This window comes from Zalophus californianus, chromosome 7, assembly GCF_009762305.2.
Source record: "Zalophus californianus isolate mZalCal1 chromosome 7, mZalCal1.pri.v2, whole genome shotgun sequence".
In the NCBI taxonomy this organism is placed as follows: domain Eukaryota; kingdom Metazoa; phylum Chordata; class Mammalia; order Carnivora; family Otariidae; genus Zalophus; species Zalophus californianus.
The window spans coordinates 123,667,703-123,685,979 of NC_045601.1; the positions used below are offsets into that span (position 1 = coordinate 123,667,703).

Consider the following 18,277-nt stretch of genomic DNA (forward strand, 5'->3'; position numbering starts at 1 on the left):
CCAGATTGCCTAATTTGTTGGCATATAGTTGCTTATAATATGTTCTTAAAACTATTTGTGTTTCCTTGATGTTGGTCGTGATCTCTCCTCTTTCATTCATGACTTTATTAATTTGGGTCCTTTCTCTTTTCTTTTTGATCAGTCTGGCTAGGGGTTGATTGATCTTATTCTTTCAAAGAAACAGCTTCTACTTTCATGGATCTGTTCTACGGTTCTTCTGGTTTCTATTTCATTGATTTCTGCTCTAATCATTATTATTTTTCTTCTTCTGCTTGGTTTAGGCTTTATTTACTGTTCTTTCTCCAGCTCCTTTAGGTGTAAGGTTAACTTGTGTATTTGAGAATTTTCTAATTTTTTAAGAGGCTTGTATTGCTACGTACTTCCGTCTTAGGACCGACCGCCTTTGCTGTAACCCAAAGGTTTTGAACAGTTGTGTTTTCATTTTCATTTGTTTCCATGAATTTTTAAAAATTCTTCTTTAATTTCCTAGCTGACGCGTTCATTCTTTAGTACGATACTCTTTCACATCCATTTTTTGAATTCCTACCAAATTTCCTCTTGTGATTGAGTTCAAATTTCAAAGCATTGTGGCCTGAAAATATGCAGAGAATAATCCCAATCTTTTGGTATTGGTTGAGACCTGACTTGTGACCTAGCATGTGACCTATTCTGAAGAATGTTCCATAAAGTATCATGTCATCTGTGAGGAGTGAGAGTTTGACTTCTTTGCCAATTTGAATACCTTTATTTCTTTTTGTTTTCTGATTGCTGAGGCGAGGACTTCTAGTACTATGTGAGAAGAATGTGTATTCTGTTGCTTTAGGATGGAGTACTCTGTATGTATCTCTGAAGTCCATCTGGTCCAGTGTGTCATTCAAAACCCTTGTTTCCTTGTTGATCTTCTGCTTAGATGATCTGTCTACTGCTATGAGTGGTGTGTTGAAGTCCCCCACTATTACTGTATTATTATCAACGTGTTTCTTTAATTTGGTTATTAACTGGTTTATGTAATTGGCTGTATCTTAGCATAAACATTTATAATTGTTAGATCTTCTTGTTGGAAAGACCCTTTAAGTATGATATAGTGTCCCTCTTCATCCCTTACTACAGCCTTTGGTTTAAAATCTAATTTGGGGGACACCTGGGTGGCTCAGTCTTTAAGCTTCTGCCTTCAGCTCAAGTCATGATCCCAGGGTCCTGGGATCCAGCCCCACATCGGGCTCCCTGCTTGGCGGGAAGCCTGCTTCTCCCTCTCCTGCTCCCCTGGCTTGTGTTCCTGCTCTCACTATCTCTCTCTCTGTCAAATAAATAAAATCTTTAAAAAAAATAAAATCTAATGTGTCTGATATGAGGATTGCTATACTAGGTTTCTTTTGAGGTCCATTAGCCTGATAAATAACTCTCCACCCCTTCACTTTCAATCTGGAGGTGTCTTTAGGTCTAAAATGAGCCTCCTGTAGACAGCATATGGATTTTTTTTTTTTTTTTTATCCAATCTGATACCCTGTGTATGTTTGGGTATTGATCTATTTTTATTGATTTTGGGACGGGTCCTCTCTATCTCTTGGACTTGCTGTTTCCTTCCCAGATTAAGAAAGTTCTCAGCTATGATTTGCTCAAATATACCTTCTGTCCCTCTCTCTTTCTCCTTCCTTGGGAACCCAAATAATTCTAATATTGTTTCATTTTGTGGTATCGCTGATTTCTCAAAGCCTCCCCTTATAATCCATTAGTTGTTTTTCTCTCTTTTCCTCAGCTTCCTTCCTTTCCATCAATTTGTCTCCAAGTCACTTACTCTCTCTTCTGCCTCCTTTACCCTAGGGTGTAGAGCATCCAATTTAGAATGCATCTCAGTTAAAGCATTTTTAATTTTGGCCTGATTAGATTTTATTTCTGCACTAAGAGATTCTCTAGTGTCTTTTATGCTTTTTTCAAGCCCAGCTAGTAACTTTATAATTGTTATCCTGAATTCCAGCTCTGACATTTTACTTATATCCATATTGATTAGATCTGTGGCAGAAAATATTACCTCTGGTTCTTTCTTTTGTTATGAATTCCTCCTTCTAGTCATTTTGTCCAGAGAAAAATGGATGAACAAGAGAATAAAATCAATAATATCAACCACAACCCAAGTGAAATACACACTAGACAAATCTGAAGAGGTTAGGAACCAAAAAGAAAAGAAAAAGAAAAAGGGGGAAAAAAAGAGAAAGGCAAGGGGAGAGAATATAGTCTCCCAGGTGGACAAAACAGGATGATCCACTAGGTCATGAGTGTATTTTGGTCTGTGTGTTAGAAGACACTAAATCCCAAAATTATAAAGAAAGCAAAACTTATATACACACAAAAATAAAATTGAATACAATGAAAGGAAGCTAAAAATGAAGAATATATCTATTAAATATAAATGTAAAAAATGAAAGTTAAAAAAAGACTTAAAACAAAGAGTTGATAAAGTAAGAAACTAGTGAAAAGAAAAAAAAGAAAAGGAAAATTTTAAACTGAAAGATGAATGAATTGTGAGGAAAAAAACCTCAACTTCTATATACTATTTTCCCCTACTGCTGAAGTTTTACGGTCCTGTATGCTCTGGAAACTTGGTATTCCCCTGATGTTCCAGCTGGTCCCATGGGGGAGGGGTTTGCTGTGCTGATTTTCAGGTGACTTTGTCTGTTCAGGGTTGCACCACCCCTTGTCAGGAGGCCAGGCTCAGTGTGAGCTGCTTTTAGTTGTACTAGGTGGCTTTTGTTCCCTGAAGGACAGCAATTCTTTTCTTACATCTCAGGTTGAATTCATGGGTGTTCAGAAGGATTTGATAGTTACCTAGCTAAATTCAAGGGGCTAGATGAACCGAGGTCCCCTACTCTTTTCCATCTTGCCCTATCTCCCCATCACTGAGTGTTTATAATCAGTTATAGAATGTAAAGAAAAACTTCCTTGGGGTAGGGGGAATATTACAGATCAGAGGAACAGCCTCTAGAATTTTCACACCTTATAACAAATTATATGCCCTACGCTATCCCTATGGGTATACTAGCCCTTCCTTCATAATAAATACTTTTAATTTTCAGCTTGAAAATGTCCAGCTGTTTAAAAGTCCCAAAAGAACAAAATGAAAAATTTGGAAACAGAATTTTTTTTTCAGAATTATTGCTTTTTAAAGCCAACAAAAGTAATAACACATCAGTGACTTCCAAGAGAAAAGCTCTCAAACTAAACAATCATGTATGGTGAGGATGGTAGAAGATGGCAGTTATCACTGTGAATGATGGAACTAATCCAGAACAATCCAAATACTGATTTATAACAAAGGGATTAAATCAAATGCCCAGGAATACTGACTTGGAAATCAAACTCCCATCATCATCCCTAGAAGCATTTCTGGAACTTTCCATCTGGACACAAGTTTTTATCTTCCAATATAGACAAAACCCAAAACAAACCAAGACCCACAGCAGACAGAGGAAGAGGAGTCTCTGCTGGAGCAGCATGGAGAGGGACTCGGTGCCTGGGTGTCACATCTCCAGGAGCCCCACTGGATGAGGGCTTCCACAAGAACCATTCTCCCACTCAACAAGAGCCCTCAGGGACATTTAGCTTCCTTCATTAAAATCAGAAACAACTAAAAGAGGAAGAATACATTAAAATGTTAGTTCTTCATTTGAAGCACGTAAAGCATCTAATTATAAATTCAACAGTTGAAAAACAAATCTACTTGCTAGCTGGCAAAACCAGTACATGAGAACATGCTCTATGCTCCACAATCTCACCAGCAGGGATAACCATTGTTCAATGTGCTATATAATCAACTTTCCTATGCACAGGGAAACTTCCATTTGTTTTTATAAAGGAGGGACTATACCCTACTTTTTATGCACCCAGTGTTATTGAAATCATCATACAATTCTTTAACTATAAATTTCAATGACTGCATAACATTAAATTAAAAGAACTGGTTATAATTTACCTCACCATTTTCTTATAGGTTATTTGGGTAGCTTTCCATGTAAATTTATATTTATTTATGTGATTATTTGATGAATGTTTGCTCCAGACTGTAAACCCTTGTATTTGTTTTGGTCATTACAGTCTCATTCCATATCAGTACCTGAAATACAATGGGTAAGACTACAGTATCTGGTGAAACTATCCTTCAGTCCTTAGCTCCAATCAGCCTCATCCACAAAACATTCCTGATCCCACACACAGCAGCCCGTACACATTGCACAGCCTATACCCGTAGCTGTATGTGTCCAGCACCTGGCCATGTCCTGCACCTCATCTTTGGGCCCCATAGAGCTCAGGATCTTCGTGTTCCATGTAAAGTGCAGGGAGCACAGCCTGACCTGACATTCTTTATCACCTCTGTCATCCACCACGGGATGTTTGATGGGCTCCACTCTGTCTTGAGCGGCAGGCTGGGTCCTTCCAGATGACCTGAAAAACAGTTGTCTATGAAGGTAAGGAAACTCCCAGTGGCCCCCTGCTGGCCCTGGCTCTTGCCAGAGGGAGAGGCTGGGGTCATACCTTCAGGAAAATTCTGCGGGTCCTGACCATGCTGCCGGGTGTGGAGGGAGTTTCCTTTTGGGGACAGTTGGTTCTTTCTGGGGGGCTCTCCCACTGCTGCCGGTGTTGTGGGTGGAGGATGAGGTCACAGGAGGGGCCACCTGGGAGGCTGGGCAGCAGGTGGTGGTCTCCAGGCCAGGTAGGGGACTGACAGGCACAGAGGCTGTTCTGCTGGCCTTCCACCTGACTCCCAGTCCTCATGGCACTTATTTTCTGTGTTAGAGAACAAAGTCAAAATGGGAATAGCAGGTTCCTGAAACTCCGGGGCCTTGAGGTAATAGAGATCTTAGGCTCTACCTCACAGGAGGAGGAGGGACTCAGCTGTTGGTGGGATCAGCTGAAGCAAGGGCTTCATGGTGATGGTGTAGCCCTCAAGCTGGTGTGTCTTTTTTTTTTTTTTTTTAAGATTTTATTTATTTATTTGAGAGAGAGAGAGAATGAGAGATAGAAAGCACGAGAGGGAAAGAGGGTCAGAGGGAGAAGCAGACTCCCTGCTGAGCAGGAAGCCCGATGCGGGACTCGATCCCGGGACTCCAGGATCATGACCTGAGCCGAAGGCAGTCGCTTAACCAACTGAGCCACCCAGGCGCCCAAGCTGGTGTGTCTTATAGCCCAGGAGGTGACAGGTCGTCATCATTTTGTCATACTTCAGGCCCATCAGTGAGTCCTGGATTTCTTCCTATTTGTAGTCCATGGACAGCATTGACTCAGTCTGTGGGGTGTCCTTATAGTCAGAGAATGGCTCAGTCCCTATTCATGACCAATGTTTATCCATGGGTCCCTCATGATTTCCTCTAACATGCCTCTGTCACTGGGGTTAAAGATAAGAATTTCTTAAACATATTTTTCACACTCCACAAACATGTAAATGGGAATGTGGCATATTTCTCTCAGTATCCATTGCCACAGCTCTCCGAAGTTCTGTCCATTAAAAGGCAGGGACCCAGTGACCATTGTATAGAAAATGACACCTCTCCACATACGCACTGTGGGGCCATCAAAAGAGCTCTGGGGAAGCATCAGGGGAACTGCCACAGACGGTATCTTCCTTGTTACCACAGGTAAACTTGTTGCCAAAGCCGAAGTCCATGACCTTGACATTAAGGTCAGCATCCAAAAGCAGGTTCTCTGGCTTTGATGCCTGTGGCCAATGCCCTCCTGGTGGCAGCAATGCACAGCAGACACTATCTGGAGGAATTTGTTATAAGCCTCTTTCTTTCATGTGGCTGTGGTACAGTGGGTAATCAACCATCTCTCCTTCACTAGCATATTTCATGACCAGCTGGAGTCTTTCCTGGGTATCAATCACCTCAAATAGTTTCACGATATTGGGGTGATTCAAGGCCATTGTGCTCTGGACTTCAAGGAAAAGTCACTGGAGGACCTCTGCTGATCTTATTAATGACCTTCATGGACACCTGTTCCAGGCAGGATGCTCCAGATCAACCTCATCTCAGTACAGCTGATCTGGCTGATGGTCTAGAGGAGACAATAGTTGTCAATATAGGTTTCCTTTTCAGCAGAGGTGGCCAAGAGGCCTTGCAGCATGGTGACCTGATAACTACATTAAGAATACTAACAATACTAACTACATAGCAATACCAAAATACTAACCAACTATATAAAAAATCAAAATAATAAAGAAAAAAATGAAAAAAATGAGATGAGAAAGATAAAAAGGTAAGAAAAATAAAAATCAAAGAATAAAAAAGTAAAAAACAAAAATAAAGAAAAATTAGAATAAAAAGAAAAAGTAAATAAAAATAAAAAGAAAAGAAAAAAAGAATGAGAAAAAAATCAGAAAAGGAAAAACAAGAGTAGAGAAAAATAAAATGGACAAAAGTCAAAGAGGGATAAAGCTAACTGTGGTCCAGATTCCTCAGGTCACCAAAATGAGCTTTGTAGGTTAAAAGGACAAAAAACCTAGGCCAACCAGGTACTTGAACAGGTGGTTGGAATTCTCTAATAGTTGTTGCTTATGAGATCATAGCAAAAAAATGAACCAGTCACAGCTGGGAATAATCCACAGCGGTTTCCTCACCTCTTGGTTTCAAGAACACTATACTCTTTCAAAAAAGGGGATGGGGACCCCAGTGATTTTTTTGTTTTTGTGGGTAATACCCATCAATATTTACTTTATTAGAAATTAAAACCTGTAGGATGCTTCAGTGACCTTTTCATTTCTAATTTGAAAAGCTAACCATTCTTGTTTTTTAAAGAGCTTATGTCTATATTTAAATAATTCAATTTCTTTTCCTAAAAAAACTGAAAAATTGGTCTCAAAATGGAACCACAATATAATGGCATCACAATGCTATAAAAAATGTTCTGTAGCATAATACACAATAAATACATTATTAATATTAATATGCAGCTTCATTAATATGGCATAGTACATGCAATACATTAATATACGGCTGAGAGGGAGATCACTACCATCATATTTTCATTTCTTAGTTGCAGTTTTGTTGAGAATATTTGGAGGAGATTCTTCTCTCCCATGAACCAGAGAACTCACTACGTCCATTTTGATATCTTTAAATATAGAGCTTGTAGCTGTGGACTGAAAAAGCAAATCTTCTATTTCTTTTTTTTTTTTTTTTTGTGGGTTTACCATATTTTTATTACCAGTACTCAGTGGGAACGAAATAATCTTCGGGTGGTTACTTCTGTTTTTTCTGTTTCTTAGCTTGTCCAATTTTCTTTTGTCCTTTCTTTTTCTTCTTAATGATAACAGCTTTTTCTCCAATAAACAAACTTTTAGAAGGTCCTACATTTTTTGAAGCAAAATTAAGTCCTGCTTAGGTTTACTGACATTCTTCAAACTGGGATTTGAGTTTGGTTTTAATTTTTCTTTATTAACAGAACGCATGACTCTGAGTTTTCTTCCCATCAGTTCAGAATTATTTAATTTCAGAGCAAGATGAACAGCATCTGTATTCTCAAAGAGCACATAGCCAAACCCTCTGCCGATTCCAGTAGCTCGGTCTCTCACAATCCTTACTGCTACAATACTCCCACAGTCCAAAAAGTGCTCCTCAACCACAGATTCTTCAACTTTGTACGGGAGATTCCCCACAAATACTGATCTCTTGTCCCTAGATGAAGTCTCAGATGCAAGATCAACTCTAATACGAAATCCATCTGCAATTTGGGCACCATTTCTTTTCAATGCTTTTGTAGCAGCGCTCTCATCCTTAAACACAACATAAGCATTAATATTTTTCTGATCAGGATGAATTTTACGTTTTATTGCTGCCAACTTTTTGGACAAAGTTCCCTCTGCTGGAATCAGAGAACGAAATGGTACAGATTCTATTTGTCCATACTCTCTGAAAAATGACTTCAGCTTCTTCTTGTTACATGTGACAGGCAAATTCCCAACAAACACAGTTCTCTCGTTCTTTAATCTCTCCTCTTCTTGGTTGATTTCAATTTTCTTTCTTTGATTTACAACTGTGTGATCTCCATCATCAGGTACTTTTTTATCTGCTACTTTAATACCAGATTGAGAATTACTCCTTTTTTGTTCCTGTTTTTGATGAATTTCTTCTTCTAAATCAGCACTTGCTAGAGCGTTTTCCCTGTGTGCCAACTTTTTGTCTGCATCAGAAAGTTTCTTCTTCGCTTTCGTTTTTTTTAAAGGTTCTTGCAAGAGTGGTCTCTGAATTTGGGATGTACTTTCTTCCTCCTCATCCCGTTTCCTTTTTTTGGTGGTCTCTTTCGGCACAGGCACATACACGGGTTGAGGCTGCGGCTCTAAAGAGCTGAAGAGGGACGCCAGCCGAGCTGTGCTGTCTCTGGAGGGCCGCTTGCCCTGGAACAAACTGCTGGCGACTTGTCCAACCACATAGTCTCCTGTCAGATTCCCGCGAACGCCGTCGTCTGGGTCGTCTCTTTCCTCCGCACCTCCCTTTTTCTTCCGTTTGTTCTTCCCTTCCAACGGCAGTCTCATTTCCAGGCTTCCTAGACAGCGGCCGGCACGCGCCAAATCTTCTATTTCTTTTTTAAAATAACAATCCATTGTGCTCTGTATTATTCAGCATAGGTGGGGGTCCAGGTTCTAGACATGGTGCCAGTGCCTCAGGAGAGGGAACCAAAAAGTCCATTCATTTATTCCTTCTCTAACACTGATTCTTTCTTTATGTAGATCCAAGTGTCTGATGTATATAATTTTCTTTCTCTATAAAAGGCTTCTTTTCACATTTCTTGACAGATCTATCAGTGACACATTTTTTTGTTGTCTAGAAAGTCTATTTCTCCTTCATTTTTGAAGATTTTGCTAGATACAAAATTGCAGGTTCATGGGTATTTACTTTTTTGCTGTTTTGGTCTCTTGCATAGTTTCTGAAGATAAGTCTGAAATAATTTTTAACCTTGTCCTTGTACAGATAAGTTGTTTTCTCCCCTCTGGCTTCTCTCAAGATTTTCTCTTTTTCTTTTGCTCTTTCTGCAGTTGAATTCCTAAGTATTTTTTGTTGTTGTTGTTTTTGAATTTTTCTGCTTATAGTTCGCCGAGCTTCCTAGATCTGTGGTTTGATGTTTATCATTATTTTTGTAAAATTCTCAGCCCTTATTCCTTCAAATATTTCTGTTATTTTCTTCTTTTTTCTGGTATTCCCATTATATGCGTGTTATACTTTTCAAAATTGTCCCACAGTTCTAGGATATTTTCTTCTGTTTCTTTCATTCTTTTTTTTTTTTCACTTTGCTTTTCAATTTGGAATGTTTCTATTGACACATCTTCAAACCCATTCTTTTCTTGGCATGTCCAGGCCACTGATGAGCCCATCAAAGGCATTCTTCATTTCTGTTACAGTGTTTTTGATTCTAGCATTTCTTTTTGATTCTTTCTTCAAGTTTCCATCTCTCTGCTTACATTACCCATCTGTTCTTACATTTTGTCCATTTTTTCTATCACAGCCCTTAGCATATTAATAAAAGTTGTTTTAAATTCCTGGTCTAATAATTCCAAGATTTCTGCCATATCTGAGTCTGGTTCTGATGCTTGTTCTGGCTCTTCAAGCTGTGGTTTTTCCTTTTTAGCATGCCTTGTAATTTTTTGTTGAAAGATGGACATGATGTACTAGGTAAAAGGACTGAAGTAAATATGCTTTTGGTGTGAAGTTTTGTTTATCTGGCTAGGAGTTTATCTGTGTTTACTCTTTGCTGCAGCTGTAGGTGTTAGAAGCTAAAATTTCCCCTGTGTCCTTGCTTTTCTTCTCCTCTGTTATCTCTGGGTTTTCCTAGAGACTTCTTCAATAAGCTCTGAGGCTTGTGGTCCTTTCAGTTGTAATCTGTTATTGTGCAGGAGCCATGCTGCTGTGGAGGGAGGGGGAGTGTTCTCAGAACTAGTCGATTAGATCTCAGTTTTTAATGAGCCTGTGCCCTAGGCTATGACTTTCACAAGGTGCTTCTCAGGCAACCACCACACTCCCGTACCCTTAGGTAAGACAGGGGAGCTTTGGGGGGCTGCAGTTGGGTATTTCCCATGCTTCAGGTCTGTTAGACTCTGGTAAATCCCAAGGTGGTTAGGCTCTAGCAAAATAGTATCCCTTGAGGGCAGGCTTTTGTTAGGAAGGATAGAATGCTCTGGCTCTGTGCATATTTCAAAATGGCTACTTCTCCCCTCCCCTTTGGAAGACAAGAGGGAGTTTTTCTCTGATTTCCACTCTGAACACCTGGTGGGGCTCCTGGGAGTAGGCTCACGAAAGTGTGAAGCCCCTTAAGTAGGATTGGGCCCCTCTTAATTTTTAATTATCAAGCTTATGAACACTGAGCCTCCAGCAATTTGCCAATTAAAGTTTAAGTTTCCTTATTCCAATACTAGATCCAATAATTAGTCTCTGTTCCTAGCCTTCTGCTCCTGGTAAGCTATAATTCTCTGTAGTCACTTGTTTCTCCAATTTTAGGGGCAACAGTTTGCCCTGTGACCTTAGTTCTCTGATGAACCTAAGGACAGTTGTTGAGAATGATGTCAGCATTGTAGTGGCATAAGACACACAGAAAATACATAGAATCATAAGAAATAACTATAAACAATTATATGCCAACAGACAAGATACTCTAGAAGAAATAGGTAAATTCCTAAAAACATAAACACACCAAGACTGAATCAGAAAGAAATAGAAAATCTGGACAGACCAACAACAAGTAAAGAGATTAAATATGTAATCCCAAACCTTCCAAAACAGAAAAGCTCAGGACTGGATAGATTCACTGGTGAATTGTACCAAACATTTAAAGAAGAATTAATACCAATCCTTCTCAAACTTTTCCAAAAAATTGAAGAGGAGGGAACACTTTCAAAATTCTTTTATGTGGTCAACATTATCCTGATACCAAAGATAGATAAGAACATTGCAAGGGCACCTGGGTGACTCAGTCAGTTAAGCATCCAACACTTGATTTCAGCTCAGGTCATGAGATCAAGCTCTGTGTTTGGCTCCATGCAGAGCATGACTCCTGCTTGGGATTCTCTTTCTCTCCCTCTGCCCCTCCCCTACTCACTCACGCTCTCACTCAAAAAATTTTTTTTAATAAAAAAAGAAACTACAAGAAAACTATAGACCAATATCCCTGATGAATATAGATGCAAAAATTCTCAACAAAATATTAGCAAACCAGATTTAACAACACATTAAAAGGATTATACACTATGATCAAATGGGATTTATCCCTAGGATGCAAGGATAGTTCAACATACACAAATCAATAAATATGATGCACCACATTAATAGATTGTGAGAAAAATAATATTTACATTTTGATGATGTAGAAAAAGGATTTGACAAAAATACATCTTTTCATGATGAAAACCCTAAAAAAAAATACCTCAACATAATGAAGGCCATATATGACAAACTCACAGCTAACATCATAATCAACGGTAAATGGTTAAAAGTTTTTCTTGAAGACCGGGAAGAACACATAGGTGCTGTTGAGAGAGGTCATCAATAGGACTTGACCACCAAATGACCTGTGGACTGGATCCAGGCAACTAGAGGCTCCTAACCACCTCCCTTTCCTGTTCTTACAATGTGCATTCCACTTGATATCTCTACTCCCAGAAGCTACATCAAATATATAGCTTTGAGATAGTGATGTGGTACTGAGACCATCTGAACCAGATGTGACTGAACCCAGTTAAGACCTCTATATAAATTTTTAAGGCTCGCTGGGCAGGTGCAGAGATCATCTCATTTTGCAGCCATCCAAGACAACGTCTCATTTAAGTTCCCTTGCTTATTAAACTTGTCACCTACCAATCTGGAGTAGTCTGCCTCTTTCTTTGGTCTCTCTCTGGCCTCTCTGTGTTTGGGGGCCAGTTTCAGATTACACCTGGGAAGTATCTGAAGTTGTGAACCAATAACTGGTGAACCAGGCAGGAGAGAAATGGTCGTTGAGAATGAGGCATCTGCAGGGGAAATCCTGAATTGGCCATCAATGTCTATGAATGGAGAGGCGGCCCATATGTCAGATGCTTATGGACTGCCACATGAGTGTGGGGATGCCCCAAAAATGCTGGCTGCTTTAATGCCTTTGTTTGAGGAACTGTGCACAGTTGCACATGGCAGAAAAGAAAAACAAATGGTTGCTGCAGTAGGCTGGCTTCTACTTTGCATAGTTCAGCTGGACACCAGCCCAACTAGAGACTGAAGATTGAGTTAGAAAGTTGGAAGAAGAGCTGATATTAGATAAGGACATGTGGTTATCCACTATTCTGCTGGCTTTGGGGTTGGGGGATAACTTGGGAAGACAGGATAATCAGTTGGAGACCTTAGCGTGTTCTTTTGCAAAGCCAGGAGGGTGCAAGCTGCTGGGTTAAGATCTGAGCTCTTGAGGCAAAGCTTAATTAAAACACTAAGAGGTGGAATCCCTGGAAAAGTGAAGAGGGTGAAGAGGAGGAGAGGATATTGTGGTGATTGATGGGGAAAAGTATAGAATGTCTCATGCTATCCAATCCCTAACACAAAGGAAAATTTTAAATAGCAATCACGCAAAAAAAAAACTCCTAGCAGAAAATTTGCGTTCTTTCTCTATCCCTTGAGGTTGTAAAGTCTTATCTTGTCTTTGAAATGTAAACAACCCAAGAGATCATCAAAACACTTCCCACAGAGACTGAAGAAAGAGAAAGAGGGAACCCTTCTGTTTTCCACCAGTAGGATCATTTGACTGCTGTCTTTTTCCTCCATCAGCTTAGAGCTTATTACAGCACATGTGGAAACCCTTAAAAAACTTACCCAGCAAGCTTAAGTGACACCCAAGAAAACCTGTCCTCACTGAACACTGAAATGTCTCTACTAAGAAAAGCTGTCTTCCAAAATAAGATAGCCTTGAACATTATTACTGCTTTGCAAGAAGTCACCTATGTCATTACCCAAACAGAAGGTCATATGTTCATAACTGATGAGTCTGTTAATGAGTCATCTTTAGGAAATCACATGAGGATACAAGCTAATGCTCTGAGTGATCTGAGCATAAGGACTCAATAAATCAGTGGTTCAGATTATGGGGCTCTTTGTAGAAAAAGTTGTCACTAATTTGGGGAATCATTTTCTTAACATGTGCTTTCTCTCCATGTGCTTGTACTGTTGCTGTGGCATCTGCCTCTAATGCGCCAGATAGCAGCCAAAGGAGCTGCCTCCATATGCGGCTCAGGGCACACTGTAAGAGAGGGGAGGCATGTGAGATTTTAAGAGCCAGGCACAAGGGGTTGAGTTTTGAGGAAGGTCACCAAGAAAACATGACTTCTTGTTGACCCATGAACTAGACCCAGGCAATTGAAGGCTCCCTTATCCTTGGAGTGTGCATTCCACTTCCCTTCCCACCTCCCAGAAGCTTCCCCAAGGACACAGCCTTGAGATAATGATATGGTATGGAGACTGGTATATGTGACTAAACCCAGGTAAGGCCTCTATATAAACTTTTGAAACCTGGTGGGCAGATGCGGAGATCCACTCATCTTGAACCTACATAAGACAAGCCCTGTGTGTAAGTTCTCTTGCTTCTTAAACCTGCAACCTATCAATCTAGAATGGTCTACCTCTTCCTTTAGTCTCTCCCTGCCATCCACATACAGGGCCCAGTTTCAGATTATACTGGGAAGCTCCTGAGGAGGTTGTGAACCAACAGATGGCCACTCTGACCCTTATTCAACATAGTACTACAAGTCCTAGATAGAGCAAGCAGGCAAAATAAAGAAATAAAAGACATCCAAATCAGAAGTAAAATTGTCATTATTTGCAGATGATATGATCTTATATAGAGAAAATCCTAAGGACACTGTTGGAATTAATTGACAAATTCAGTAAAGTTGCAGGATATAAGATCAATATACTGAAATCTGTTGTGTTTTTATATGCTAACAATGAAATATTTGAAAAAGAAATAAAGAAAACTATCCTATTCATTCACAAAAACATCAAAGATTAGGAATAAATCTAACCAAGGAAGTGAAAGATCTGTGTGAAGAAAACTACAAGACTGATGAAATAAATTTAAGAAGACACAAGTAATCAAAAGATATCCCTCACTTATGGATGGGAAGAATTAGTATTGTTAAAATGCCTATATTACCCAGAGGCATCTATAGATTCACTTCAATCCTTTGCAAAATTCCAATTTTTCTCAGAAATAGAAAAAAAAATCTAAAATTTTATAGAAATACAGAAGACCCAAATAACCAAAGCAATCCTGAGAGAGAAGAACAAAGTCAAAGACATCATACTTCCTGATTTCAAACTACACTACAGTGTTAGTAATTAAAACAGTATAGCACCAGCATAAAATACACACAGAGACCAATGGAACAAAATTGAGAGCCCAGGAATAAACCCCTGTGTATATGGTCAATTATTATTTGACAAGGGAGCCAAGAACACTCAATGGAAAAAGGATAATCTCTTCAATAAATGATTTTGGGAAAACTAAATAACCACATGCAGAAAGATGAAACCAGACACCTATCTTAAACCACTCACAAAAATTAACCTGAAATGGATTAAAGACTTAAACATAATTCCTGATACCATGAAACTCCTCGAATAAAATGTAAGGAAGGAGCTCCTTGATGATGGTTTTAGCAATGATTTTTTGGATATGACACCAAAAGCACATGCAACAAAAGCTAAAATAAACAAGTGGAGTTAGATCAAACAATAAAGCTTCTGAACAGCAAAAGAAACAATCACAACAAAATGGAAAAGGCAACTTATAGAATGAGAGAAAATATTTGCAAGCCAAATATCAGATTAAAATATTCAAAATGTTTTGATGTAGTCACAATAGTTTATTTTTGCTTTTGTTTCCCTTGCCTCAGGAAACACATATAGGGAAAAGTTGCTATGGCCAATGTCAAAGAGGTTACTGCCTGTGTTCTCTTCCAGGATTTTTATGGTTTCAAATCTCACATTTAGATCTTTAATCTATTTTGAATTTATTTTTATGTATGTTATAAGAATGTGATCCAGTTTCTTTCTTTTGCATATTGCTGTCCAGTTTTCCCAACATCATTTGTTGAAGAGATGTCCTTTTCCCATTGGATATTCTTTCCTGCTTATCAAAGATTAATTTACTGTATAGGCCTGGGTTCATTTCTGAGCTTTCTATATGCTGTTCCATTGATCTCTATGTCTATTTTATGCTGGTGCCCTACTGTTTTGGTTATTACAGTTTTGTAATATAACTTGAAGCCCAGAATTGTATGCCTCCAGCTTTGCTTTTCTTTTTCAAGATTGCTTTGGCTATTTGGGGCCTTCTGTGGTCCTTGTTTAAAATACAAATTTTAAAATTGTTTGTTCTAGTTCTGTGAAAAATGTTGTTGGTATTTTGATAAGGATTGCATTAAATGTGTACATTGCTTATGGTAGTATAGACATGTAAACAATATTTGTTCTTCCAATCCCTGAGCATGGAATTTCTTTCCATTTCTTTGTGTCATCTTGAATTTCTTCCATCAGTGTTTTATAGTTTTCAGAGTACAGGTCTTTCATCTCTGGTTAGGTTTATTCCTAGGTATCTTATGGTTTTGGGTGCAATTGTAAATGGGATTGTTTTCTCAATTTTTCTTTCTGCTGATTCATTATTGATGTATGGAAATGCAACAGATTACTGTGCATTGATTTTTATATCTTGTGACTTTACTGAATTCATTTATCAGTTCTTGTAGTTTTTTGGTGGACTCTTTAGGGTTTTCTATATATAGTATCATGTCATCTGCAATTAGTGAAAGTTTTACTTCTTCCTTATCAATTTAGGTATCTTTAATTTCTTTTGTTGCCTGATTATTGTGGCTAGGAACTCCAGTACTATGTTGAATAGAAGTGGTGAGAGTAGACACCCTTGTCTTGTTCTTGTCCTTAGGGGAAAAGCTCCCAGTTCTTCCCCACTGAGTATATTAACTGTGGGCTTTTCATATATGGCTTTTATTATGTTGAGGCATGTTCCCTCTAAACCTACTTTGTTGAGGGTTTTTATCATGAATGGATGTTTGTACTTTGTCAAATGATTTTTCTACATCTATTGAAATGATCATATGGTTCTTATCCTTTCTCTTATTGATGTGATGTATCATGTTGATTGATTTGTGAATACTAAACCACGCTGCAACATCAAAATAAAAAACTTCTGCACAGTGAAGGAAACAATTTACAAAACCAAAAGACAACATATGGAATGGGAGAAGATATTTGCAAATAACATATCCAGTAAAGGATTAGTATCCAAAATATGTAAAGAACTTATAAAACTCAACACCCCAAAAATAAATAATCCAATTTAAAAATGGGCAGAAGACATGGACAGCCATTTCTCCAAAGAAGACATCCAGATGGCTAACAGGCACATGAAAAGATCTCATCATCACTTGCCATGAGGGAAATACAAGTCAAAACTACAAGGAGATATCACCTCATACCTGTCAGAATGACTAAAATCAACAGCACAAGAAACAACAGGTGTTGGCAAGGATATCTAGAAAACGGAACGCTCATGCACTGTTGGTGGGAATGCAAACCGGTGCAGCCACTGTGGAAAACAATATGGAGGTTCCTCAAAAAGTTAAAAATAGAACTACCCCATGATCCAGCAATCACACTACTGGGTATTTGCCCAAAGAATACAAAAACACTAATTCAAAAGAATGCACAAACCCTTATGTTTACAGCAACATTATTTACAATAGCCAAGCTATGGAAGCAGCCTAAGTGTCCATTCATAGATGAATGGATAAAGAAGAGATGGTATACATATAGAACGGAATATTACTCAGCCATTAAAAAGAATGAAATCTTGCCATTTGTAATGACATGGATGGAGCTAGAGAGTATAATGCTAAGGAAATAGGTCAGTCAGAGAAAGACAAATACCATATAATTTCACTTGTATGTGGAATTTAAGAAACAACACAAAAGAGCAAAGGGAAAAAAAGAGAGAGCAAGACAAACCAAGAAACACACTCTTAATTATATAGAACAAACTGATGGTTACCAGAGGGGCTGGGGGTGGAGGGATGGGTTAAATAGGTGATGGAGATAAAGGAGTGAACTTGTCATGATGAGCACCAGGTGATATATGGAATTGTTGAATTACTATATTACACACCTGAAACTAAAAATACACTGTATGATAACTAAGTAGAATTAAAATTAAAACTTAAAAAAATAAAAACAAGCCAAAAAATATCCAAAATATATAAACAATTCGTACAACTCAATAACAATGAAACAAAAATTCAGTTTTAAAAAAAATGGGCAGAGGAACTGAATTTTTCCAAAGAAGACATCCATCTCGCCAACAGGTCATAAAAAGATGCTCAATATCACTTTTCATCAGGGAATGCAAATTAAAAGCACAATGATATATCACCTCACACCTGTTAGGATAACTATCATCGAAAAGATGAGAGACAACAAGTACTGGTGAGGATGTGAGAAAAGGGAACCTATGTGCACTGTTAGGGCAAATGTAAAATGGTGCAGCCACTGCATAAAACAGTATGGAGTTTCCTCATAAAATTCAAAATAAACCTACCATATGATCCAGCAATCCCATTTCTGGCTATATACACAAAGGAATAAAAATAGAATATGAAAAAGATATCTGCCCTCAACCATAATTTGGTTTTTTTACATATGGCTATCCAAATGACCATTATTCACAATTGCGAAGATGTAGAAACAACCTAAATATCCATCAAGAGATGAGTGGATAGGGGCGCCTGGGTGGCTCACCCATTAAGCATCTGCCTTCGGCTCAGGTCATGATCCCAGGGTCCTGGGATCGAGCCCCACATCAGGCTCCCCACTCAGCGGGAAGCCTGCTTCTCCCTCTCCCACTCCCCCTGCTTGTGTTCCCTCTCTCACTGTGTGTCTCTCAAATAAATAAATAAAATCTTAAAAAAAAAGAGAGAGATGAGTGTAAAGAAGATGTGGCACATATAATTAAATATTATTCAGCCATGAGAAAAAAGGAAACCTGCCATTTACAACAACATGGATGGACCTTGAGGACATTAGGCTAAGTGAGATCAATCAAACAGAGGAAGACGAATACTGTATATCACTTATATGTGGAACCTAAAAAAGCTGAACTCATAAAAACAGAGTAGAAAAGTGGTTAGTAGAGGCTCAGGGGTGGGAGAATTGCGGACATGTCATTTAAGTGTACAACTTGCAACTGGAAGATGAGTAAGTTCTGGAGAGCTAATGAA

The 18,277-nt window shown here is 38.6% G+C and overlaps 1 protein-coding gene and 1 pseudogene across 1 annotated transcript; both read right to left on the minus strand.

The window, feature by feature from the left end:
- Positions 1 to 4,521: 4,521 nt before the first annotated feature.
- Positions 4,522 to 6,114, minus strand: LOC113928001 (annotated as a pseudogene).
- Positions 6,115 to 7,170: 1,056 nt separating this feature from the next.
- Positions 7,171 to 8,548, minus strand: LOC113927168 (RNA-binding protein 34-like). The gene is given in 2 exon segments (XM_027602844.1): positions 7,171 to 7,366; positions 7,369 to 8,548. Coding segments are annotated over 2 exon segments (1,290 nt in total). The 5' UTR covers positions 8,522 to 8,548; the 3' UTR covers positions 7,171 to 7,229.
- Positions 8,549 to 18,277: the final 9,729 nt, after the last annotated feature.